The sequence below is a fragment of the Pangasianodon hypophthalmus genome, chromosome 4, assembly GCF_027358585.1.
Source record: "Pangasianodon hypophthalmus isolate fPanHyp1 chromosome 4, fPanHyp1.pri, whole genome shotgun sequence".
Classification (NCBI taxonomy): Eukaryota; Metazoa; Chordata; class Actinopteri; order Siluriformes; family Pangasiidae; genus Pangasianodon; species Pangasianodon hypophthalmus.
In genome coordinates, this window is record NC_069713.1 from 11,914,035 (window position 1) to 11,939,741 (window position 25,707).

A 25,707-nucleotide genomic window follows, 5' to 3' on the forward strand; every position below is an offset into this window, starting at 1 on the left:
AATATCAATATCATAGTGCAGTAAAGCACTCTGGGAGAAGACAGCATCTGTCCACATGAGCTCAAACCTCCATGACTAATATCAGTTAGATCAACAACTCCATACTCCAAATATTACAAAATATTCACCAACAACCTTTCCTTTAGTCACTTTTTTATTCTTTGTACATTCGGCATACTCAGAAAAAATAATCAAAAAGCAAATAGGAATTTCTCTTTTTCAAACTAAAAAAAAAAAAAAAAGAAGTTAAAACATCATTAAAACATGTATCATTCCTCTCGTCTATAACGGTTAGTTTTCTCCCTTATCTGAATCTTGGAGTACAACACTAAAGAATTGAGAGGACTACAGACTCCCAACAGGAGAACACAGGGAGGGACAGGGAGACGCAAGGATGGAGGCAGCAGTAGGACGGGGAGAGACGAGACGTGTTAAACACCTGTTATCCTTCATAACAGCACCTTTCTAGAGTTAACACCGGACAGATACGCAGTAGTCAGCCATTCAGTGCAGAAGGGTCTGGAAGGGTGAGGCCGCTGCCCAAACACACCACAATTAGCCCGACTCGATGGCCAAAACGATGCTTAGGGGGATATTTTGGTCAACCAAAGTTAATTAAAAGTCTCAGAATGAATAAAATAATTATTTTATAGGGAACTACTTGGCAAGTTGACTGCCACAGCTGACTCCAATTAGAATTTATAAATAAAAAATAATCAAGGGCTTAAAAGAACAAAAGATGTGAGAAAATGATGCATTAAAAATAATCACCCTGCTGACGGACTAGCCTTGTCCATGTGTGAGAATGTATGATTACGAGGAAATGAATCAGCGCAAGCCCTTGATACAAATCTGTTTAAGACCAGAGAAACAGTAATCAACTGCAAAATCACAAAAAAAGGGAAAAGATTTCTACAACACAAAAATGGAACTAATAATAATAATAAAAAAAAATGTCCTGAAAGTCCTGAAAGAAGGATGTACAGCAGATGTGACCGAATGTGTGAAACGCTACCAAAGTGTATGCATATGAAACAATGAAGATTTTCAGGATTGGAACTTTTGCTTCATAGTTTGGCCTCAGTCGGCAAGAAAGGGCATCCATCTTCCTCCTAGTACCACACACACACGCTTGTATTTGCTCTCTCTCTCTCTCTCTCTCTCTCTCTCTCTCTCTCTCTCTCTCTCACACTCTCACACTCTCAGCGTCGTCTGTCCCTGGAGGGGTTGCTGTGGCTTCGTGAGCGTCTGCTGCCCCCCGCTGGCTTGGAGTCGCTGCCTCGGCCTCTGTTGCTGTCTCTCCTTTTCTCTCCCTCCTTCTCTCTACCCCGTTCCCGCTCCCTCTCTCTTTCCCTCTCCCTCTCTTTGTCCTTCTCTCCTTCAGCTGGACGGCTTGAGCCTCCTCCACTGCTCGCCGTGTTCCCTCCATCTCTCTCTCGGCCTCGTGCTCTCTCCTTCCTCTCCTCCTCACGCTTCTTGTCCTCCTCCTCCTGCAGCTCCTTCCTCCTCTTCTCCCGCTCCTTCATCCTCTCCGCTCGTTCCAGGCTCTTCTGAGTCGCCTGTGGCAAGAGAGGAGAGAAAAAGCATTTCAAGGGTGTGTTAAAACATTTACATGAGTAGCTTTGTATGTTTTAAGGCTATGTGAGAGTGAGTGTGTCTGACCTGTTCTTCAGTAAGTGGCAGCCAGTATATACATGGAGCTGCTTTGGTTTTGCGGAAAAGGTCATCCAGAAGCTTGGCAGGTGGCTCCTCTGGTTTATCTACAGCAAAATAGAGAGGAAAAACTCAGGGAACATGACGCCAACAGGCAGAATTAAATGTATCTTTAAAAGTGGAACTTCTCAAAATGGGAGCCAAGACATTTAGCCAGGGTTTGTATATATTTTCTAACTTTACAACACTAAAATGGTGGATATTATATTTTATCAAGTTTTGAATCTACATTTTAACAGCACAACTACTCAGCAATTGAAAAAAAAAAAAAACTTATTAATAAGCATGCTTATGGCTCATGCTTATTAATAAATACTATGCATAATGTGCCCAATTTTTAATAGCTTGGTTATGACAGGAATCTGTGCTGCAACCTTTAAGGGGTCTGAACATATTTTCTTTACATTGATGGGTGTGTGTCTGCCTGTATAACAATTTGACTATATGCACACAGATAGTAACATTAATCAGACTACTCTGAACTGATCCAAAAAAAAAAAAAAAAAAAAAAAAAAACCCTCACTCACAACTACAGCAAACATTCATGAAAGAATACATTTTTAACCCTACCTTTTTTCTCTGACTTCCTCTCTTTACTCTTTCCTCGCTCCTTGCGTCTCCTGTCCCGCTCACGTGATCGTGATCTCCTGGCTGCTTCCCGTTCGTCCCTGGTGAAGTCTCGCACTTTGTCCCTGTCCCACTCTCTCTCCGAGCGCGTCCTCTCTCTGCGCTCCATCTCTCGCTCCCTCTCAGCCCACTGGTCCCTCACATTTGCCGGAGCGCCATCTTTCTCCCGCTCCCGCTCTTTCTCCCGGGTCGGGGGCATGAGTGGGGGAGGGGCTGGAGGGCGGTTCGGGGCTGCAACGGCTCGTGGGTCTTCACCTGTCAGCAGCCCTTTATGGAAGTCCAGCTGGAGGGTGAGAGGGATATGTGATTAGAATGGCAGGAGGAGGGGGAAAAAAAAAAAACTCCCTGTGTCTTAAACAGCTGTGTGTACCTCCTTCTGTTCACAGAAATCCACCCGGAGCACTTTGGGGTTGCTAGAGGGCCATTTCACACCGTGGAGAGCTTCACGTGTCGCGACAGCCTCCTCTGTACTGGAGTACTAAGCCACAGAAATCAGAACATCAGACAGGCTAAGACTAATACAGCTAAGTAAGGGAAAAAGTGCAAACCGCAAACCTAACATCACACACTGTTCTCAAATTGTAGTGAGCGTTCTGAGTAATTTTATAGAAGACTCAAGCACTCAAACACTAAAAAATCGATTACTTGATATTTAAAGTTACTGTAGGCCATCAAACTAGTCTTGTTTCTTGTTCAATAGAATAGACAGGTGTCACTAGAAGGGAAAATAAGCTCTATTTATGTCATGCAAGGTTCATGACCTTCTACTAACAATTATAGATGATCACATAAGTACGTGATTAGTCCACTACCTGCATCATTAGGGCATGTTTATTAATTTCAGATTTGTTAATGAGGTTTGTAGGACACTATTCTACAACACTGAGTACAGAGGTGAAAACAGTAGCATCAGCCATCTTGAACCAGGAATTACTTTCTTCCTCAATATTTTGGACAAAAGAGTTTCAATTCAGTTTGTAGTTTTAAATACACTTTAGAAATCTCTTCAGCTTCAAGTACAGATGCAAACTCTGTCAACTTTCTGAAACACAGCCATAAGATTGAAAAAGAGTGGATTAAAGAGATAAAGTGGGGAAAAAGGTAAAGTGGCTAACAGAAAACAAGAAATCAAACTTACAGTGACATAGCAGTGGGATTTGATCTTATCGATCCAGAAGCCGTCCTCCACCACTGTACCGGTCCGATTCAACAGCTCCTTCAGCTGGCCTAAAGTAAAGGGACGAACCTACACACACACACACACACACACACAGATGTGGAGTCAGACATGAACATGTTCTAAAAAAACTTACAAACTTCCTCCTTTCATTTCATAATAAGGCCCTTTCGACATTATTTTGCTATGGCAAAGCTGGATTGTTGAACAAGTAGAGGTAGACAGGGATGCCTCTGCCATCAACAATTCTAATCCTTCTTGTTACACATTTCTATGCCAGAAATACTGAAAAAATACTGTTTCAGACATTTGACCTTGATCCTGTTTGGATCAATACGAAAATTGAAAAACAGTTCATCTGCTGATTAGAATAATTCTATTTAAATCCTATAAACATTCAAAAACTCATTCTTGAGATATCGTGCTAATGAGAATCTCGGACAGACACACATAAGGACAGGTGAACTGCAAAAAAATCTTAGACAGCCAGAAAATGGACCTTGGGATTCTGAACACGAACATGTAAACCCCATCTCTGTAGGAAAACCGGGAAGGAAGTTATTGAAGAAAAACTGTTAAAAACATTTGACCTTGCCCCTGTTTGGATCAATTCCAAAATGTAATCAGTTCATCCAACAATACAACAATAATTCCATATAAATACTACAAACATTAAACCACTCTTTCTTGAGATATCGCACTAACGAGAATCTCAGATGTCACACGTAGAGACAGATGAAGGAACAACCAGAAAACAACCACCTAGTGGTGGAGACATAAAATATATACTCTCAGCATATTCTCTATCTGCACAAAAATCTAAACAACGTACATTCTGAACCAATTCGATTTCCCTCCACAGCACATACACAAAAAGTATGCATTTGTGTAGTTAAACATGTATGGGCTCTGTATTTTTGACTGTGTCCAAGTCCATATTACTAACACAGACATGTATGCGGCACTCACCAGGTTACAGACATGGATGACGTTGGATGTTTTGCCGCGGGGAGGTGAGAGCTGGCGGCCCGTGCGCACCGGGTCATCGATGGTGATGGACACAGCCACTTTCTGCTGACTGATGGAGCGCCGCACCACTGAGTCGTTAGGGGTCACTGAAAAAAAGAAAGAAAGAAAGAAAATTTAAAGCAAGAAAAATATTCAAACATTTATAACATTTATAATCATTTATAAGAAGCAAAGATCAGCTTTGAACAGATTCATGAACAGATGTGAAGACGACATGTGTCGGTAGAGACTGAACGACACAGAGATCCGAGACCAATGAGATCGCAAACCTATTAATATGTCATTAAAGGCAGATATAAAACAAAAGTTGGGGAACAGGCATTAACAACAAAAAACTAAATATAGTCACCTTTCTTAGTGTCACCCTCCTGTGTTTCCATGGCAACCTCTGATGAGCTCTCCCTCCTCTGTTTCTTGGGGGGTTTCTCTTTCTCTCCTTCTGTCTGCTCTTCATCCTCATCTTCATCCTCCTCCTTTTCTTTCTGCCCATTCTCTTGACTTTCTGATGGAACCACCTAGGTACAGAAAAAAAGCTAAAAATCTAAAAGAATAATAATAATAAATTCTATACACAACACCAAATTTAGTGACACTGCGCCTCTTTTAACCTGCACATTTCCCCGACAGTGGATACGTACTGTTTGAGATCTGATAGGCTGACAGTGTACCTGTGTTACAGTACGTCTGATCTGAAGCCCCTGGTCCTCGTCGCGTTCAGGCTGCTGACCCGAGTCCTCATCCCCGGAGAAACGACCCTCATCTGGGTGCAGGTCCACCACAGCCTCTTGCAGCGGCTTAAGGTCTGGGATTAAAGACTGAACACACACACACACACATACATACAATTACATATCACACTGTCATAGAGCTACACTTAATGTTAGTCTGCAGGTATCACTGATTCAGTCACATGTTTTTAAAGACCATTTTAATTGTAGTTAAGAGACTATTTTGACACCAATCTGAGATGATTAGGACACAGTTACCACTACACAAAAGTTAAAAGATTAAATTTTAGTTTCATCTACTTATTTGGCAGAGAGCTCTCTTTTATACAAAATGAGGCAAGCACAGACAGACAGATGAAAAGTCATCATGTAGCTTTGGGGAAAACGCCTATATTCACCCCACCAAGCATAATGCTCTAAGATTACAGCAAAGCAATTTTATTTTAGCTGGCTAACTATGACTTTGCCTGACTTTACTCAAGAGATGTGCACAATAATTTTTTATTTTCATAATACTTCAGTAATACAGTAGCAGATTATATGTATCCTAGGAGTCACAAATACTTGGACCATGTCCACGACCGCATGATTGTAGGCATACCATTTGATTAATTACAGATGGTTCTGTAGTAATGATCAAGTAATAATCTAGTACCTTCAGTGATTCAGTGGTGATGCTGATTGATGGCTTTTTGGCAGTGACTGCTGTACTGGAGCCCCACCTCCTCTTCCTACCAGCTCCGCCCCCAGACTCCGCCTCCACTCCTGCTCCTTCTGGTTTAGTGGCTACAGTGTAAAACAGCAGCAAAATTTACATGTGTATAAACACTGAGGGGAAAAAAAACCCAAAGCATCCCTCTAGTTGGGGGCTCATACATGGTGCATGCAGTATCAAAGACTTTCCTTTGATACTTCAAATATAATTTAAGATCTAAGTTGCAGTCATGACCAAAAAAAAAAAAAAAAAAAAAAGACACAACATTCTACAGCAAAGAGAATAAAACTATTCTCAACATGTCACACCATCAAAGTGTACAAACTTTACAGCATAGTCTCCAGAATGTCTGCTGGCAGACAGATTTTAAGCACCCAGAGAATTTGGCATTCTCCAACCACTTTTCCTGGATTTGCCCATATTAGAACCTCTGTGTATGCTAGATAAGTTACCAGCTGGTAGCTGTGATTGGCCACATATTATTCAGACAAATTACAACTTAATGACACAGAAACACCCTGTCACAGAAGACCACGATTGCTCAGCTTTCTTTTAATTTAAAAAAATAAATAAATAAATACTTACTAGTAAGTGAAATCTTGCGTGCAGCAAACGCTTTTGGAGTGGTGCTCTGAAAAGACAGAGGATGACAAACAAACAAAGACCCAAGTGGGTTCAGGGAGGGACGAGACAGAGAAAGAGAGGGGGACACAAACATCGGGCAGGAGGAACAGTGGGAAAGAGGGAAGGGTGATAGAATAGAAGAAAAAAAAAAAAAACAGACAAAGCTATCAATAAACCAACATTAGACAAATGAATGATGTGACAGACAGAGGCTGTCCAATAAAGTGCGACAGTGTCTGTCAAACACTAAGTTCCTTACAATATAGGAACTCACAGGCTATGAAATTCATGCTTGACCCATACTTTCTAGTCCAATCCCTGTATAGTGTCAATAAGGCTATAAAACCTCAACATCCCCAACTTAATCTACTGTCCTTCACACACAAAATAAAAGCTTTTAAAAACAAATCAACCCTCAATTTTAACCAAAAAGACACTATAATATCTGTTTCTAAAATAAATACATCTTGGGTTAAAGAAAGGGTATTTCCTGGTACCATTGACACCTGATTCCTCTCTGGCTTGGCTATGGCCCAACCGCACGGCAGTGTGCACTGTATCTAGGCAACAAAGGTCCAATCAGAAGAGGCTGAGGAGTGAGGACGAGAAATGCTCACAAACTGAGCGTGCTGATTGGCCGTCTGATATGGAACTGCCTTTGGACTTTTACTTTTGGTGGGAGTGATTTTTCAGTGTGTGGCTTTTTAATGTGATTTCTGAGTCAAGACAAAGTCTTTGATGCGATAGTGATTTCTTGTGAATCAGAAACAGTCTTTGATGGTTTCAGAGGGAGATGATTTAGAGAGGTATGGTGCATTCAAGCAATCTCGTAAATACAGTCTCTGGGATCCGTGGTGTCCACACAGAACAGCTCTCCCATTTCATTCTACACAGCATGTGAGAGCAATCAGTGTAACGTTACAGTCTAAATGTATTGCTTTGATAAAGCAAAACTAGTCCATAATCCATGTGGCAGACAGTGTATACCACGGTGGCATGTGGTGGAAGGGCATTTTTAAGCTCCAAGCTGATGCTGATTAAAGTCCTTAGTTATTTCCCTTCAAGCAGACACTAATCCACGGAGACTGTGTTACGTCACATGCTGATGAGTGGACTGGCCACACACTGTCCACATACTTCCTGAAAATATGCAAGCTTGAGCTTCAAAATGGGCCACATCCAGACAATACCTTGATTAACCTTGAGCTCGTGATGGTTACTGGTATTCCAGAAAGTTCATTTGTGGTGTGGTTCTTCAAAAAACGTCAGTGCCCTCTGGCAGACTGTTCACATGTATATCACAGGAGCTTGGATATCAATCTCCCAGGAAACAACAAATGAGTCCGTGGTTAATTCTTAGCCCTGGAGCATTGTTCATGTGTTCTAGCAGAGCAGAATCATGTGCAGCTCTACTCATTAAAGCACTGCAGATCGGTCTGTATGGGGTGCGAGAGGGCAGATCAGAGCTGATGCTCAGAAGGTGTCTGAGTTCATTAAAGTCCATATATGAAGACATGCTGTTCAGTGAGCAGGACAAGCACACAGGTGGCCATGGTGCTTAAACCACCGTGTGCCTATCAAGCTGCGTAGAAAAGTCCAGACGGCGTATGAGCAGACTCTGGATCTGTAAGTGGACCATAGAGGGTGGGACTCGAGGAGGAGTCTTGTCGAAACGGCTGCCACCTCGACCCACCCAATCGACTCTCTAGCCTCCTCCCAAGCAGTCCTATCAGAGGCCACATCAGTTTGTGCAGTGAGCAGCGTGGCCAATCATCCGCCAGGATTCCATCAGGTGAAGGCTAAGTGTGCAGTGATGACTCTGCCTGAGGGGGCTAGCTCATAGCTCGGCACGGGATGGAGGTAGAGGAGGAGAGGTGGAGGTAGTAACGCAGGTACCAGTATGAGCAATGGAAGAAGGGAGGGCACCTTCATAACAAAGCAATCAGTGGGTTTTTAAAAAACACAACAGTTCATACCACTAGATCAAGACAGAGGAGCAGCAGAGAGAGAAAAAAAAAAGAAAATGTGCAAGACAGAAGAAATGACAGGATAACAAGAAAAAACTGTGAGGAAAAAAAAATCAGAAGAGGAAGGAATGATGGAGAGAGAGCTAGTGACAATAAAAGAAAAAAATAGAGAAAGGAGGTAGAGGAGAGTCTGGCTATCTCTCTCACTACACTGCATCAGGCTTTTTTTTTATTTTTTTTATTTTTTTTATAATTAAAGCACTCTCTCACTCACTCTCCCTCTTCCTCTCTCACCCACACACGGGCTGTTCAACAACTTCAAGATGACCCTATTTTGAAACAGTTTAAAACACCAAATGACCCCTGCTTTGATCCCATTCCATCTTGTTAGTTTCTGACTCTAGGCCTGCATTTCTAAACCCATAACATCCTGGCTTATAATTTAGTTATTCATCTAAAGCCCTATTCAGATTTGATTAGTTTATCAGGGGGACATCTGTATCAGGTTTTTACACGTCTCCTCAGTGGTAACTCTCTTGTATCCGGACAGCAATAAAATTAGCACAAGGAGTGAGTTTCTAGTGGGTTGTATTTTCTACGAGCCTGGACGTCTGCGTCACGTGGCCACACAATATTCACAACATGGCTTCCAAGAGATTGGAGATGCACTTAAGTAGAGAATACACGCTGGCACTTATTTCAGTTTGGGGCAAACCAAAGTTCCAGCAACAATTTGAAAACACAAAAAAGTAATCACAAAGTATACAAGAAGCTTCCATTTTTAATTTCACTATTAAGGAAGTGTTTAATATCTGGTGGGAGGATCACTGATACATGCACTACAAGACTAAATGAGGCAAGTAGCAGCAGTCACATTTTTTTTTTGACTGCTGTGAGGCAATACCTGAAAATCACGGACGTTTATCTGGACAGGACTAAAATTGTTTCAATAAAAACAGTAGGTAATTTGGCCTGTAATTTTCATAGAAATTACCCCAAGACTCCATGTAAAATTAAACCTGTCCAAATGGGGCTTTAAAAGGTTAAGAAACAACTATCAAAGTAATAAAATGGGTTTATTTTATAGTCATACTTAATAGTTATGAGAGGAATTTAGTTTAGTCTGTTTAAAAGACATTCCACACATACCTGTGTGTGTCTGCAAATATGCTGTACACTGTACGCACACAGCTGGCCTGCTTCAAGAATACATCAAGCTCTTTTAAGCTCTTCTGTTGACACACGTCTTTCTTCATCACACTTGCACACAGCACCTAACCAGCGAACTGCAGACTGTATCTAATTTCACACACAGTTAGCCAGCCTCAACCCCTGACAATATAATAACAGCTACAGAAAGAGAGAGAGAGCGAGGGAGGAAAGCTTGGTCTGAGAGAGACTTTTACAGATTTGTTTTTTTAAACAATTTTATCTTAGCTCTTTTAATTTTGCCCATAACTCTTCAGCAAATAAATTTTAGATTTATGTTTGCCAAGCACTACATCTCTTAAAAAAACAATAAGCACTTGTAAATGCCAATCTGAATACATTTAATAACGTAGCCATACACCCTGCCCCTGCTCCTTGGCGTCTTTCCAGAGGGTCTCATTACCTCATCAGGACGGGACTCGCTGGTCTCAGGCGCCTCCTGTGAGGCAGGATGAGCCAGTGCACTCTCAGACTCGGGTTGTTCCTGGAGCTCCATAGAGACGGGACCTGTGGGCTCAGCAACCGTGGCCTGCTTTACATCCCTAGAGAGAGAGAGTAAGATAGAGAGAGGGAGAGAGAAATGTGACAATGACTGCACCGAGTGTTATATCATCACAAGGGGAGTGTGGAACATATGAAAAAAGTGGGAGGTAGGAGAAGACAGACAGAATTAAAAAAGGCATAGTGAAATAGACAGGAAATACAAAGCTGGAGTACTCTCACTAGACCAGTGCTTTCCCAGAAGCTCAAGATAAATGAAGCACTGAGATTTGATTGACCCTGCCTATCAGCTGAGAATTAAGAGAAGTGAGAGATGTTAGAGAGAAAAACAAGGGGGGGAGGCATGGAGAGAGAGAGACAGAGAGAGAGAGGTAAGGTGACTGAGGATAGTGATCTGGGTTACTATAACTATAAATAACTCAGCAGCTAAACGACACCCAGGCATGTCAGGGTCAAACACACATACACATCCACAAAGACAGGATTACACACACTCATCAAACAACTGTAACGGACGGCGATCACAGCAGACTGAAAATTCAGCCTTGTGTCAATGAAAAATTCATCCAACCTCACCAACAACCAAAAACGTCCAACTACGGCATAACGACTAGACAGATGAGAGCAGGAAAGCATCCAACACAGGCAGACAACAGATGTTAGAGAGAAATTGATGCCAGGGACAATAGAAGAAATCAATAAACAGTAGCGTACACCATTAGGGAAAGAACATCAAACCTCATTTAGTCATTATGTCACCCTATCAGCTGGAGATCTGCTGGCCAAGGTAATCGCATTTATTGCCCCTTTAAGCAGCCTCTGCCATAACCACTCACACGTTTGCTCTACTCTTTCCAACACACAAACACACACACACCCCTCCTGCTGTTCACCTCAATACCATGAACAGGTGTGCAAGTGTGTGCTGGCCCTCTGAGACACGACAGCACTGACTATGATTACTCTCCAGAAGACAGGGGCCCCTCCTACTACATGTTTTCATCTTTACACTCAAAAAGTGGACCTAAGAGCATGTGCTCATAGCTGAAGGACAGAAGACAAAGGGTTTTGGGAAGTAAATCAAACACAGTACAGAAAATTAACACATCAATAAGACGACATTAATCACTGGCCCTGAAATAAAGCGGAATCTTCCATTCCCATAACACGGAGACTAATTTGTAAAGCATGACATGTATATAAATAGTGCCACAGAGAGACATTTCCCTAGAAAGCAGTGCGGCTGTGTATTTTGTCTCAGTACAGAACACACATTTGTGGTATTTGCTACCAATGACAGCAACTAATCTTTTCTCCCTGGGGGGCTGCACCCCAAACTCCCCCACACAATCTCCTTAACAACCGAGGGGCTGTGATAGGGAGCTGCTCCTTCACTCAGAGGGAGAAAAGAAACAAAATCTAGTAACAAAGCCCATTAAATCCGATATTATACTTATGTACATATAAGGTCACCATCTTCAAATTCATAACCTAAAAGGGCTAAAAGATACATCTCTATTCAACGTCACGTTACACCTGATGTGGCAACTTGTTTCTACAACTGTAAAGGGGAAGAGCAGGTAATCATACAAAAGGCTTTGCCACTTAGGAGGAAAATTCCCGAAAGTCTCACGATTTCCTTCATATCAAAGTTGTGAAGTAACAAAGCCGAGAAGCCACGCGCGGAGAGCAGGCGCTGTTTGATTAGCAAAGCTGAGACGCAGCACGATGATAAAGACGACATTAACAAGACTATCTTTATTAGCGAATTATGGCTTCAGGCCACTCGGCTCTCTTGATCAGAGATGTTCACATTATCATCCGGACGCTAATGGCTAGAGATCCCCCTTCCCCCATCGCCAAGGCCACGCTCTTCCTTCCCACCCGCAGCAAACCGCGACAAAAAAAAAAAAAAAAAACCTCCGCCGATTTTAAAACACGAAATCTCTCTCTCTCACTCCGCGTGCCGAAGATCAGATTCTTATAAACGCTCGGACTTGACTCGGATTATATGGGAAAAGCGCCCTATACATTCCCACTGCTACTGTGTAGCAACCGCGCTAGGACATTTCAGCCTTCTCCCCTCTCTCTGTCTTTCTCTATCTCTCTCCCTTACCCTCCTTTATTTCCGTCGGACAGCATGTCGACGGGCTACAACTCGATGCGCTACGGTCTTGCGTCTGTATCTGCCGCTCACGGCCGCGTGCGCACGACCCGAAACCGTGGGAGCGCTGAGAGACGGCCGTTTTGTGCAATGCGTCGGTCTACGCGCAGCAGCGCTCACTTAGCGGCCATGTTGAACAGAGCTCGGGGGAGTGGGAGGGGCCAGCGGGAGGGCGGGGCCACACTTCCGACTCAGCCACGCACGCCGGGTCGGGGACTGGCCGCGCTGAATGCCTGATTTAAAAAAAAAAAAAAACCACACCTGCCTGCTTCTCGCTGGACAAGCTTTCTTTTTATTACTGTAAAAGAACGCGGATGCGTTTCTGATTTTCTTCTTGTTCAGATAAATATAATCAATACAAGCGCCAAAGATATCTGTGCAAAAAAATACCACTAAAAACCCAAAATAGAGCGCCAATCTATCAAAAGGTCATCAACAGAAACGCACATGAATCAGGCATTCAATTAACATGCAAGTCGCTTCCGCGTATCCGGATCTCGCTCCTACCGTCATGAAAGCTCACTGATTGACTTCCATCAGCTCGGTTTTTATCATCGACAGTAAATCAGATCACATCTATCAGAAAAAGGGTACTAAACTGTACCTTTAATTGTCTCCGAAGTGGTACCCTCAGGTGTACACCGTTTACTCAGGATGTCACTATGCACGGTCCATGTACACCAGTGTTACTTTATTTCTATAATTCAGGGACTTCTATGCTGCCCTACTCACCACACCACTGAACTGTGTGTTATATTTAATGTCCTGTGTTGTATTTACTGTATTGTTCCCATTGTTTGTATTTATTATTTTGTCCTATTATTCTGTCCTATTCTTGCACTACATGCTGTCAGTTGTGTAGACTGCTGTCTGTGACTTCTCTAATGTTGCCATGGAGAACGCTATTTCTCTCCACTGTACACTTGTATATGGCTAGAATGACAATAAAACCCTAATTTTGCACTTTTAATGTTCATCTTTTACATAGAAAGGTGCAGTCCAGTTCACTCTAAAATTACAATCCAATTACGTGCCTTAATTTTTTTTTTATAGGTACACGATATCCACATTTCAGATGAAGGATATACATGAAAAGGTAAAACAGATAACGGTACCACTTCAGTACCACGGTACCACCAAAAGGAAAGGTACAGTTTACCATTTTTTTCCCTAAAAGAGATTGCAGTCATAACTAGATATACAATAAGTATATCTATTCTCATCACCAACCACTAAGTTACATAAACTATAATTCACAGCATATCTGATATAAAAATAACTCATGATTCACAGTGCTGGCCAGAGGAGGATGGACTCCCCCCGCTGAGTCTTTGTTCCACCCAGCTCCATCTTATGGAGTTTTATCTTGTACACTGTCAACATTGGCTTGCTCACTACCCATGGAGGCACAAATACCTGTAGAGGAACTTTGAGACTATCTGTATAACATACAAAGAAAATAGTATATACACTGTGCTTACCCTCACAAAAACAAGAATTATTTTTGATTCGGAAACCTACACACTCCACCTCCCTCTTCTTCTTACATGACATTTGAGCTACGTAATATGAACAACTCCTGAGATTTGTTTGGTGAGCAGACACCACAAGTGTAATAGCTAAAATATAAAGCACACTTACAACACTATACACCTGTCGTAATCATCAGAATAATTTGCATACACATGCCATATGATGAAATATGCCAAGCAGCACGTGTCAAAATATTTAAATTAAATAGTAATTAAAAAATAATTTCTGCTCAGTAGAAAAATGCAGATTCTGCACTCTTGTGCATTAGGATTTTTTATCATCCTGCCTCAATGTCCCCTACATTTTACCTCAAACTCCTACAAAAAATTTCCGTATGACGGGACAGACTCTACCACTTCCGGTTCTGGAGCAATATGAACAACAAATTGTTTGTACCTTCCATAAAAGGGATTTTCAGTCCTGGAGGCCTATTGCTTTGCAGTGTTTTAAGTTTCCCTGCTCACAATAAACGGTGCAGCCAGCCTCAGGGAAATGCAGCAGATTATGTGCATGATGATTACAAAGAGCATATGTAGAGGACAAATTACAATGTCTTTGACCAGTCTGAATCCTAGTGACATTTCTTTAGCTTTAAGTGATGTAGAAGAGCATAAATACACAAACCACGTGACTAGCTGTTGAAATTCCTGCATCAGTCTATGAATCCAATACAGAACAAAATGGAACTCTGATTCAGTGTAACACGCTGCTGTTCAGACAATTAAAAGTAGGATATGATGGATACGGGGAGAGAAAAAAAAAAAAACTCCTAGGCAAACTGCACAGTGGCATTTGGCCTGATTTATCAAACTGGTTGGGAAGGAATATATTCATAAATCTTTTGCAAGAGCATTTACACAAATTGTAAAGGACCCGTTTAAGAGTGACCAAATTTTATTAATTATAAATAAATAAATAAAAGGTTTGGAAGTTCAGGTTTTAGCAAGAGATTGATCCAGTAGTCTAAGAGAAGAAAACCGGCCCTGTGCATTAGGTTTGCTGTCTTATTCAGGAGGATGACATTACTCTCTCCCCAGTCACTTAGCCAATTGTGGGCATAAGTGGCTTTACGTGTCTCAGAGGAAGCACGCAATGTTTCCCCACATATAAATTACAGGTATTCTAACACTCAGGTATACTGATCATGTATACGTATAAAGCTCGTCAGCTTTTCATATTCTCCACACTTCGAGGCTGTAGAGGAGCATAAGACCATGACCAACGAAAGAGGACAGTCTGCTGGAATACAGTAACGTTGCTTATAAAACATGAACATGGACTGCTTCACTGAACTGATACATTAAACGAAACAGTGGCTGACTATTTTCCCTTGCCAATTTGCAGTTTCTGAGCACATCCTGCTCTTCATTCAACCACTCGCAATAGGCTGCTTTAATGCTGTCGTGCAATTGATTTTTAAGATCCCACATATAGATAAAGGTAATTTAAATCTATATCAATATCTCATTCTCAATGATACACAGTGACACTTTCAGAAGCCTTAGAATGCTTATAACTGACCAGTGCTTGAGCGTTTAGTGAGGAGAGGCTCAGGCACATGCCATTCATCCTCCCCTTTATGTGGAGCTGAAAACAGCTGTTTTACAGGTTTTTTAAATTTTTTGTTTAAAGTAACATATTTAAAATTTTGTCTAGACTATATCATGCTTGGGATGCCTGTACGATTTAAGCTCCAGGTTATGAAGGTAGAGCTGCCTCTGCTAGTGATCAGTGCATACTAAATTAACCTTACTAACAATTAAAACCAGATGATATGCTTATTTCTTCAAGGCTTGAAGTTTTAGAAGTTATCTAGAACAATCATATATCCAGACGTCTAATGAACAATAATTTAATATAGAAATGTATAAGAAGAACTAACAAACAAATAATTGTTTTGATGAAGTAGTATCTAGTATCTCTCCACCCAGGTCTTACTCATATCTGTGGGAAACAATGAGCAGGTTTTAACTCTTATCCTCCTACACTGATCGCATGGGCATAAGTTCATGCGGGGCTCTCGCAATGAGAGGAAACAGTACACCAGTTGGGCCATGGAGACACAGTGGAGTATTCTCAAAGCTAAGAATGTTAACACAAATTAGCCCTCAAACTCACAGGCTGGAACAGAGGGAGAGTTTGCAGTAATACTTTGAGAAATTATTGCTCCCTGTTGCATTAAGGGAGCGTTTATAATACGTTAATGACATATTTAGAGAACATTCAGGCGTACACGTGTGTGTCATGTGCGTGTCCAGCTGTAGCAGCTAACCTTAAAGGTTCATCCTTCTCCTCTGTTGCCTCATCTGGGCTGCTTGCTTTTTTCTCTTCAACCTGTTTCAAAAACAAACAAAAAAAACACAGTTCCAGTCTTCCATGATAATATGTTAACACACAGAGTGAGGAAATGTAATGTGGTCCCTATGGAAACAAATGCAAATATGTGTATTGATCTCTCGGCAATTCTGCAAATAATACATCTCATCTGTGTATCCCTTCAGAGCACACTGTGAGTGTGAGAAGTTGAGTTGAACTCACTTACGCCCAGTTGGTCTGGCGCATCGGTATTAGCATGGCAAACTCATCATAGGAAACACAATCAGAGGCAAATCAATACTATCAAAATACCATCATGCACAATCCAATCACATACCTTATTCTGAATGGGTGGTCTGGGTTTGTCCTGTGGGGAGGAGCCTGAGGAACTGGAGGAAGAGGATTCTGAATCAGAGTCAGAGGATGAAGACTGGCTGGAGGGGGATGAGTGCTGTTCAGGTGATTTTTCCCTCTCTGTGGATCTCTCCCTTTCCCTCTCAGCAGATCTCTCCCTTTCCCTCTCAGCGGATCTCTCCCTTTCCCTCTCAGCGGATCTCTCCCTTTCCCTCTCAGCGGATCTCTCCCTTTCCCTCTCAGCGGATCTCTCCCTTTCCCTCTCTGCGGGTATCTCTCTTTCTCCTTCTGCAGATCCCTCTCTTTCTCCTTCTGCAGATCCCTCTCTTTCTCCTTCTGCAGATCCCTCTCTTTCTCCTTCTGCAGATCCCTCTCTTTCTCCTTCTGCAGATCCCTCTCTTTCTCCTTCTGCAGATCCCTCTCTTTCTCCTTCTGCAGATCCCTCTCTTTCCCTTTCTGCAGATCCCTCTCTTTCCCTTTCTGCAGATCCCTCTCTTTCTCTCTCCACGTCCACTTGTTCTGGTGGTGGAGATGGAGGAAGTGAGGAAGGAGGCTTAATGTTAATGTCTTCTGTTGCTTCATCTGCCTCTGCAGATTCCTGCTTCTCTGTTTCCACCTCCTTCATTTCCTCGTCATGCTCCTTTTCAGGTGAGGACTGAGAAGGTGCAGCAGAAGCTTCTGTCTCCATTTCATCATCTGCATCTGCATGCTGAGGTCCTGACACAAGGACTGACACCTGCTCCGGTTTGGAAGGAGACATGAGGCATTCGGGTGGGGGAACTTCAGAGAAGATGCGTGCTCGTTTTGCAGGAGCGGGCAGGGAAGGGGGAGGCGACGTATGATGAAAGTCAGCGGAATCCTGAGACGGAGATGTCTCTCGCTCACGTTTCCATGATAATACATTAAAGCTCTCCTCAGCCTCCTTCTCCTGTTCTTTCTCCTGTTCTTTCTCCTCACTACAGCCCTCCTGGTCATCTTGCTTCTCTTCTTCGTCCAGCTGAGAACTTTTTTCTTGTTCCTCCGCGGCTTCTTTCATCTCCACTGACCCCTGAGGGCTGCTTTCAGTGATAGAGGGCATAGTGGGTAGAGACTCAGGCTCCTCAGGCAGCTGCTCTTGGGGTGAATCTTCATCAGGAACCACCTCAGAATCACAACTAGTGTGAACATCATCATTCACTCCTCTAGAAAACACAAGCACCCCAGGTCCAGCCTCTACCTGTTCTACTATTGCCGCAGCGGTCTCTCCCTCTTCCTCCTCATCTTTCTTCTGCCCACCATCAAAAGCCCCCTCGGACTCCATCTTGCGTACCAGCAGACTGAGTGGCCCAGGCCTGCGCTGGGACGGAGGCTCAGGGCTGCTGGATCTGGAGCTGGAGCTTGATTCTTGTCTCTGCAGGGAAACTGGAGAGGACACAGCGGCCCCTTCTGGGGGTTCAGGCTCGTCCTGCTCTGGGGGACTTTGTTTGGGGGTGTCAGGCAGGGGGAAGGAGAGCTCTGGGGGTGGAGAGGGAGGAGGAGTGGGCTGTCGGAGCTGCAATGGAGAATGATGGGGTGGAATGTGTTGAGGAGGCTGAAGCTTGCGTCGCGAGCGCTGCGCTGGTGGTGTGTGGATGTTCTTTCTTCCACGAGATGAAGGACCCCAGTCATCATTCTCATCGCTGTCATCGTCGTCATCATCATCGTCTTCATCGCTCTCCTCTTGAGTGCGAGCAGACTGGCTGAGCTGTGGCATCGGATGGGCAGGGCCTGCTTCTACAGGGGCAGTTCCTTCTCTTTGTTGTGGGCGAGGTACAATTAGGGGTACGCCCTGTCGCTCTGGCTGACCAACCACACGCACAGAAAGAGAGGCAACTGCACGGGGAGGGGAGGGAGTGGCAACCTCCTCCTGGGAGAATGAGGGGCGCCAGATCTTGGCTGTGGGGACATCAGTGGAATCATGTGATACTGAAGCATTGCCTGCGTCCAGCCTGTGGCCTCCCAGAGCCACTGGATCCTGTGGACCCAGCTGATCACCTCCTCCATCCTCTGGCACAGAGGGCCGAGATGCTACAACGTGATGCTGGAGATGAAACAGAAAAAAAGGATAAAAAATTATAAAATATTAGAAGGCACACAATGGAGACACCATACCTGAACACACAGTGAAGAAAGAAATGAAGAGTGGTTGAGTAATTTAGCATACTTCCATATTAGTAAATTTGTATTTTATATCTTTAATGATAAAGTTTATGCTGTGGCAATACACTCTGTTTATCTCTAAAGCTAAGAATATCCATTACCTTGATAATTACTATAATGTTCCTAGTATCCTTCTGTTAGGGCTGTGTGATACCCAAAAAAAAAAAAAAAAAAAACTACAGTGCTACACATTATGATGCTGTAAGACTAAAGTGATGGGCTAATAAGTGGGCGATATGGCCAAAATTTGTTTAATAATTTAATATTCTGTCTCTTCAATTTTACCAGGATCATATTTATTGACTGATATTTCTGGTATTCTATTGTTCTCTGCTGAGTAAACAAGACCAAACTTCACGTTGATCTTGTCCTTTAAATTCAATTTACTGTTGAATATGCAGAAAAATTATTTTAAAAAATAAATAAATAAATAAATAAATAAATAAACATTCACTCTAACATTGAATGAATATCATTTAATCATGTGGGTATAAAAATAAATAACAGGTTTTGTTTTTATAAATACAGATAAACATCATCTTTTGCACTGCGTGTGATGCACACTAACACCTCCTCCTTCACCCTTGCTGCAAATTAGTGAAATCTTCTTTGTGTTTTAATCATGAAATGCCACAATTCAATAATACAGCTCCAATGCTGTACATTTTTCCGGTTTCTGAAAGAACATGGCCATCATTGCTAACCACACAACACAATGCACTTAAGAAAATAAGATTGCATACCTGTGCTAAGCTTCATTAAATGTGATCTTTTAATCTTACCAGCAATACAGTGCAGCCAAATCATACAAGTCAATAGCTTTCCCCCCCTCAATACAAATAACATGTAATTTTGTCTCGATAACACCTTATCAGTAGAGCGTAGATGAGTAAAATGTGGCTGAAAGAAAGACAGCATGTTGTTTTCAGGTTCTGCGTGACATATCTGTGCGTAAAAGTGTTCCAAACCAGTATAACAATTTAACCATTTGAACCTCTAATTTTTTTTTTAAGTCAATACTTATCAGAAAGAAAGAAATGTGATCTGTTTTGTTACAGTCTGCTAGTACCCACTGGCCAAGTCATAAAATGTTCATTGTGCCCACTTGACCATTCACCTGCAAGACTTTAATTTAAATCTGCAAACAGGAAATAAGCTCACTGGTTTGCTACAAATGATCATTTAGCCTGCCTGTCTTGAGTACAGACAGTTTTTGTGATCAACTGCTTAAATAAACTTTATGTAGTATAAAAATGGGTGAAGTCAGGCTACCTGATACTTTGCTAAAGTTTAAGATAACCAAGCTATGCCAGCATCCTTACAACAGAAAAAAGCACACATGCACACAATAAGGATGCTGGTTCCAGTGTGAGTGTGTGTGTGTGTGTGTGTGTGTGTGTGTGTGTTCATTTTCACTGTGTGTGTGTTTGTTTAGAAAATGCAAACCTTGTCTGGCAGGTAGGAGGTGCTGTCGTTGGCAGCTGTGTGATCGTCCTCCTCAGGGCCTGCAGGGCTGTCTGTGTCTAAAATCATACAACACAGGGGTCGGAGGTCACAGCAAGTCACATAAATTCCATTTCAACCTATTCCCCTTTTTACTGGCCTTGAAATGTGTGTACAACAGACTAGACTTGGCAGAAAAGGCCACTCTTGTGAAAGATTTAACCAGTAATTGTCACTACTGCACAAGACGAGGTGAGTCTCAATAAAACAGAGACTCAAAGAAAGAAACAGTCAGGCATCCCAGGTTTCCTCAGAGCACACTGTGAGTGTGAGAAGTTGAGTTGAACTCATTTACACCCAGTCAGTCTGGCGCATCGGTATTAGCATGGCAAACTCATCATAGGAAACACAGGAGGGGCAATGTGACAATATGACCAATGACTATTCATGTGAATGAGTCGGTCACAGGGCTTTATTTTGCTAAGATGTAGAGATTTATGGGCCAAACACTAAAAAAATTTCTGTCATACAGAATAACTTCTCATTTAGCTATACTGTAATGCAGTCTAACTAGCAATATTTAACAGTACATTTTATTGAATAAAGAGTATAAAAATTCAAAACGAGCATTATTAGTAAATATAATTCACATCCTTAAAAGAAGTTGTTACCGATAAAAAGAGAACAAACTAAGACAAAACACGCAGAGTATAGAAACAGCAAAATACACTCAAGTTTATATTCATCACCAAAACTATTAATTTAAACAAGGTGCAATGCTGAATGACAGTTGAATGCTCTGAATTTCTCTTACTCCTATAAAAAATGTATTTTTAGCATCATTCTTGAATAGAAACAATATAATCAGTATAGAAGAACATCTCAATGTCTAGCATTAAGCTGTGAAAATAATTCACTCTCTTGTTATAGGCTTTGACCCTTTGTGGTATATAAGCACGACTCGCGTTCAAGCACGACTCGCCGAAACACATCCAGTGTAATAAAGCAAAATGTGAGTGGCACCTAAAAAAGCGTCATCTATATAAACAGACTGCCGTGTAGTCAAACACAAGTGACCTCCAGATACAGCCTCATTTGTCTTCTGGTATTAAAAAGGTCTACTCTACTGGGTTTTGCTTTCAGGATCTTTTTAACCATTTGTTTACTTGTGTCTTACCATCTGCCTCAGCTGCCTCCCGTGCCTCTCTCTCCATTCTCTGACGCAGGAGCTCTTGCTGTTTGGCCAGGTACTGTTTAATAAAACTGTTCTGGCTCATCTCCTCCCCTATCTAAAGTACACACAAAAAAGTGCATATGTCAGGTGAATATCATGCATCCTACTCTCTCAATGTTTTGAAACAAATTTACTTGTAGAACTACAGTCTTCAGCTCCAACTTTGTAAACAAAACACTCAGCCACTTAATCATGACATCTCTGTAGTTACTCTATTGTGAATTAAACTATCTACAAAGATGAAAGGTGCACTGAGCTGCTGGTGCAAAGTGTAGGTTCATATTTAGCCAGGCCTTACTATTTCTAATACACCTAAATAGCAAAACACACACACTTAGAATCAGATCATTTCAGGAGCAAATTATTCTGACCTGCGAGTTGGGCTGCAGGCCGGGATGAGAGGTGGAGGTTCGCTGCAGGCTCTCCAACATGAGTGCCTGCAATACAAAGAGAAAGGGTACAGAGCCACATTTTAAAAAATGATCATCACAGGAAAGTCGCACATTTAAATAGTCAAGGAGGAACATGCAGTTAGTAAATATGACTGGTTGTTGATCTGTTTCCTCAGAGCACACTGTGAGTGTGAGAAGTTGAGTTGAACTCATTTACACCCAGTCAGTCTGGCGCATCGGTATTAGCATGGCAAACTCATCATAGGAAACATAATAAACGAGGGGGAAAAAAAGAAGAAGAAAAAAGTTAAAAAAAAAAAAAAAAAAAAAAAAAGAGTTAGCTTTGGTGAAGGCAAAGCATCACTTACAATGCAAAACTGTTAGCAAAAATGATTCACATATAACAAAAAATTTGGTCTGTCTAGGACCCTAAAGTCTTCTTTATGTTTGTTCCTCTAGCACAGTGGATTCAAAGTGGGGTCAAGGAGTTTGTGACCTTTAAAAAAATTTGTTACAGTGTTTGAAATCTCAGCGCGCCATTATGTATTACATTTACTAGTTAGCTTTTAGAGTTATTTGCCTGTGTGCCTGGGCATTTGAAAAGAATAGGCTTAATCTAAACGTCAATAACTCAAAACAAATAACCTATAAATAAAGTCAACTTGTACCAAATGACATTTCAAAAAATGTGTTATGTTACTGGGAAATTCAGGAATAAAAAGCTATACAGCTCCAATAAACAGCCGAAATATTATTGTGCACATTTAACTTATGAGTCTAATATTTGAATTGTTCGTAAAATTAATCTGTAAAGAAGTACTCCATGGAATTTATTTTACGGTTACCCCGGCAACAAAAAAAATTGGAGAACCCCTGAAACAAGGCAGTTTCCCTTTAAGAAAAGGTTCTAGGTAAGACTGACAAACCTTTTCTTAAAAAAATATAGTATGTGTAGGTAAACACCTTCAATCTCCACATACAAAGTAAACAAGCATTATTCCTGTATTGTGAAAACTACTTCTTATTAGAGTAAAAGCATGTTATTTACAGACCGGTTAGGTAAATCCAACACGAAACCTTGTACTGGAGACTGCATGGCTAGGCCCAAAACTGTACCAAACTACCCAACTGTACTCCTGGACCAAACTGTACACCTGGACTAAACTGTACCTAACTGTACTCCTGGACCAAACACTACACCTGTCCCAAACTGTACACCTGGACTAAACTGTACCCAACTGTACACCTGGACTAAACTGTACCTAACTGTACTCCTGGACCAAACACTACACCTGTCCCAAACTGAACACATGGACTAAACTGTACCCAACTGTACTCCTGGACCAAACTGTACTTCTGGCCCAAAACTGTACCAAACTGTACTCCTGGCCCAAAACTGTGCCAAACTGTACTCCTGGACTAAACTGTACTCCTGGCCCAAAACTGGACCAAACTGTACTCCTGGACCAAACTGTACTCCTGGACCAAACTGTACTCCTGGCCCAAAACTGTACCAAACTGTACTCCTGGACCAAACTGTACTCCTGGACTAAACTGTACTCCTGGACTAAACTGTACCAAACTGTACTCCTGGACTAAACTGTACCAAACTGTACTCCTGGCCCAAAACTGTACTCCTGGCCCAAAACTGTACTAAACTGTACTCCTGGCCCAAAACTGTACCAAACTGTACTCCTGGCCCAAAACTGTACCAAACTGTACTCCTGGACCAAACTGTACTCCTGGACCAAACTGTACTCCTGGCCCAAAACTGTACCAAACTGTACTCCTGGACCAAACTGTACTCCTGGACTAAACTGTACTCCTGGACTAAACTGTACCAAACTGTACTCCTGGACTAAACTGTACCAAACTGTACTCCTGGCCCAAAACTGTACTCCTGGCCCAAAACTGTACCAAACTGTACTCCTGGACCAAACTGTACTCCTGGACTAAACTGTACTCCTGGACTAAACTGTACCAAACTGTACTCCTGGACTAAACTGTACCAAACTGTACTCCTGGCCCAAAACTGTACTCCTGGCCCAAAACTGTACCAAACTGTACTCCTGGACTAAACTGTACTCCTGGACTAAACTGTACCAAACTGTACTCCTGGACTAAACTGTACCAAACTGTACTCCTGGACTAAACTGTACCAAACTGTACTCCTGGACTAAACTGTACCAAACTGTACTCCTGGACCAAACTGTACTCCTGGACTAAACTGTACTCCTGGACTAAACTGTACTCCTGGACTAAACTGTACCAAACTGTACTCCTGGACTAAACTGTACCAAACTGTACTCCTGGACCAAACTGTACTCCTGGACCAAACTGTACTCCTGGACTAAACTGTACTCCTGGACTAAACTGTACCAAACTGTACTCCTGGACTAAACTGTACCAAACTGTACTCCTGGACTAAACTGTACTCCACCCAGTTTTAATGTGCATCATGTACAGTTTTTAGTGCGGTTTCGGCCTGTATTTATACAGCATGTGTGTGTGTGTGTGTGTGTGTGTGAGGCGCCAGTCCATGTGTTTATTCATGCATTGTCACACACTCAGCACAGGATTGGTGTGAAGTGAACAATTCACCGGTCGTTGACAAAAAATGCGCTGGCGATAGCGAGGACAAAAGAATTCCGCTTTTTGCCCCTGACTGTAAACCCAATTTTCAATTGCAAAAGAAATGCAAAGTGAATAAAACGGGCAGCAACGCGTCGTGTTACGGTGTTTAAATTATTTAAACAATGTGGTTTAAACGGTGTCCCCTATTTTAAAAATAAACACAAAACTCTTAATCATCTACTGTAAACCGGAGCAGATCTCTACAATTTTACCTGTAAAAATTCACCATTTAAAAGCTCGGACCCAGTCTCATAAGCCTGCACGGATTAGTGAGGACAAACTGGATTTAATCTCCACCAAGACAACTCCGCGTGCGCCTCTAAATTAATTTGCTTTGCTGGCCATTTTGTTTTGAAACCACAAACTTAAATTGATTACTTTTATGCTCGGTCGATCGGTGTTTACCAGAGCAAATGTCAGCCGCTCATCCATCAGCACAGAGCTGTGCGCGCCCCCGATCTGCGCGCCTCCCCCCACTACAGAAAGCGAGGGCGCGGGCACGAACTCAACTCACAAACCTTAGGATCACACGACCCACCGACCGCCTTTCCCTCCCCAAAAACACAAAGGCCTTGCAAAAACCAAAATATCTTAAGTCTTAATGGTAAACAAGCATCTACTAAGTAGCGTAGCGATGCCGTTGGCGGTTTAAACAGTGCACAGGCACTAAATGCGCATTCCCGCTTCCGAAGCAGCGATACTTGGCCTGCCACTCAGCTCTCGTCTCCGAGTGAACTTGATAGTAGCAGACATTTTTCAAGCCAAACCCTTCGTCCAAACTCACCCCTTTTAGTCGTTTGATGAGCGCATTTTTCTGCCCACTTTTGGCCAGCCCTCGTTGCTCCAAGGCAGCTTTTAAATCCGCCACACGAAGCGAATGAAGCGGTTTTCCATCTAGCGTAACATCTTCGAGTTCCGCCATTTTGCTTCCCCCTTTGGCTCGGTCGCTCAAACTTCGGGCTGTCGCCGCGACGCTGGCAACGTGCTGACGTCACACTACGGACATTTCCGAAAAAAGCCGAACAGCGCGCAAACAACAACAGCGTGGCCAATCGTATGCGTCCGCCATTCATTCACAAAGGAAAAGAGTTTCATTTCTTCTACCTAAATAAGAGCACGATTTAAAGCGTGAAATTTCGGAACGGAATGCATTTAAGTTTGTAACTAAA

At 42.3% G+C, this 25,707-nt stretch overlaps 1 protein-coding gene and 3 non-coding genes across 4 annotated transcripts; all 4 read right to left on the reverse strand.

Annotated features, from left to right (window-relative positions):
- Positions 1-136: 136 nt before the first annotated feature.
- Positions 137-25,536, reverse strand: acin1b (apoptotic chromatin condensation inducer 1b). The gene is made up of 17 exons (XM_034303283.2): positions 25,323-25,536; positions 21,884-21,949; positions 21,456-21,567; positions 20,282-20,358; positions 16,641-18,716; positions 16,260-16,321; positions 10,193-10,331; positions 6,575-6,620; positions 5,930-6,060; positions 5,215-5,361; positions 4,896-5,061; positions 4,487-4,632; positions 3,479-3,586; positions 2,711-2,818; positions 2,284-2,623; positions 1,663-1,760; positions 137-1,559 (listed from the first exon to the last, which is right to left on the reverse strand). Exons 1-17 carry the CDS (start codon positions 25,458-25,460, stop codon positions 1,203-1,205), a joined length of 4,317 nt encoding a protein of 1,438 aa, XP_034159174.2. The 5' UTR covers positions 25,461-25,536; the 3' UTR covers positions 137-1,202.
- LOC113540753 (small nucleolar RNA U6-53/MBII-28) lies at positions 16,480-16,580 on the reverse strand. The gene has a single exon (XR_003404121.1). It is a non-coding gene; the product is annotated as a small nucleolar RNA U6-53/MBII-28 (small nucleolar RNA).
- LOC113540751 (small nucleolar RNA U6-53/MBII-28) lies at positions 20,584-20,684 on the reverse strand. The gene has a single exon (XR_003404119.1). It is a non-coding gene; the product is annotated as a small nucleolar RNA U6-53/MBII-28 (small nucleolar RNA).
- Positions 22,072-22,172, reverse strand: LOC113540752 (small nucleolar RNA U6-53/MBII-28). Its single transcript, XR_003404120.1, has one exon. It is a non-coding gene; the product is annotated as a small nucleolar RNA U6-53/MBII-28 (small nucleolar RNA).
- Positions 25,537-25,707: the final 171 nt, after the last annotated feature.

Excerpts from the sequence above, each read along its gene's own strand:
- acin1b (XM_034303283.2), bottom strand. The coding sequence starts at position 25,460 with ATGGCGGAACTCGAAGATGTTACGCTAGATGGAAAACCGCTTCATTCG. Across the intron at positions 18,717-20,281 it reads CCTCCTACCTGCCAGACAAG|CATCACGTTGTAGCATCTCG; the intron begins GTTTGCATTTTC and ends TTTCATCTCCAG. Across the intron at positions 5,062-5,214 it reads TCAGACGTACTGTAACACAG|GTGGTTCCATCAGAAAGTCA; the intron begins GTACACTGTCAG and ends TTCTGTACCTAG.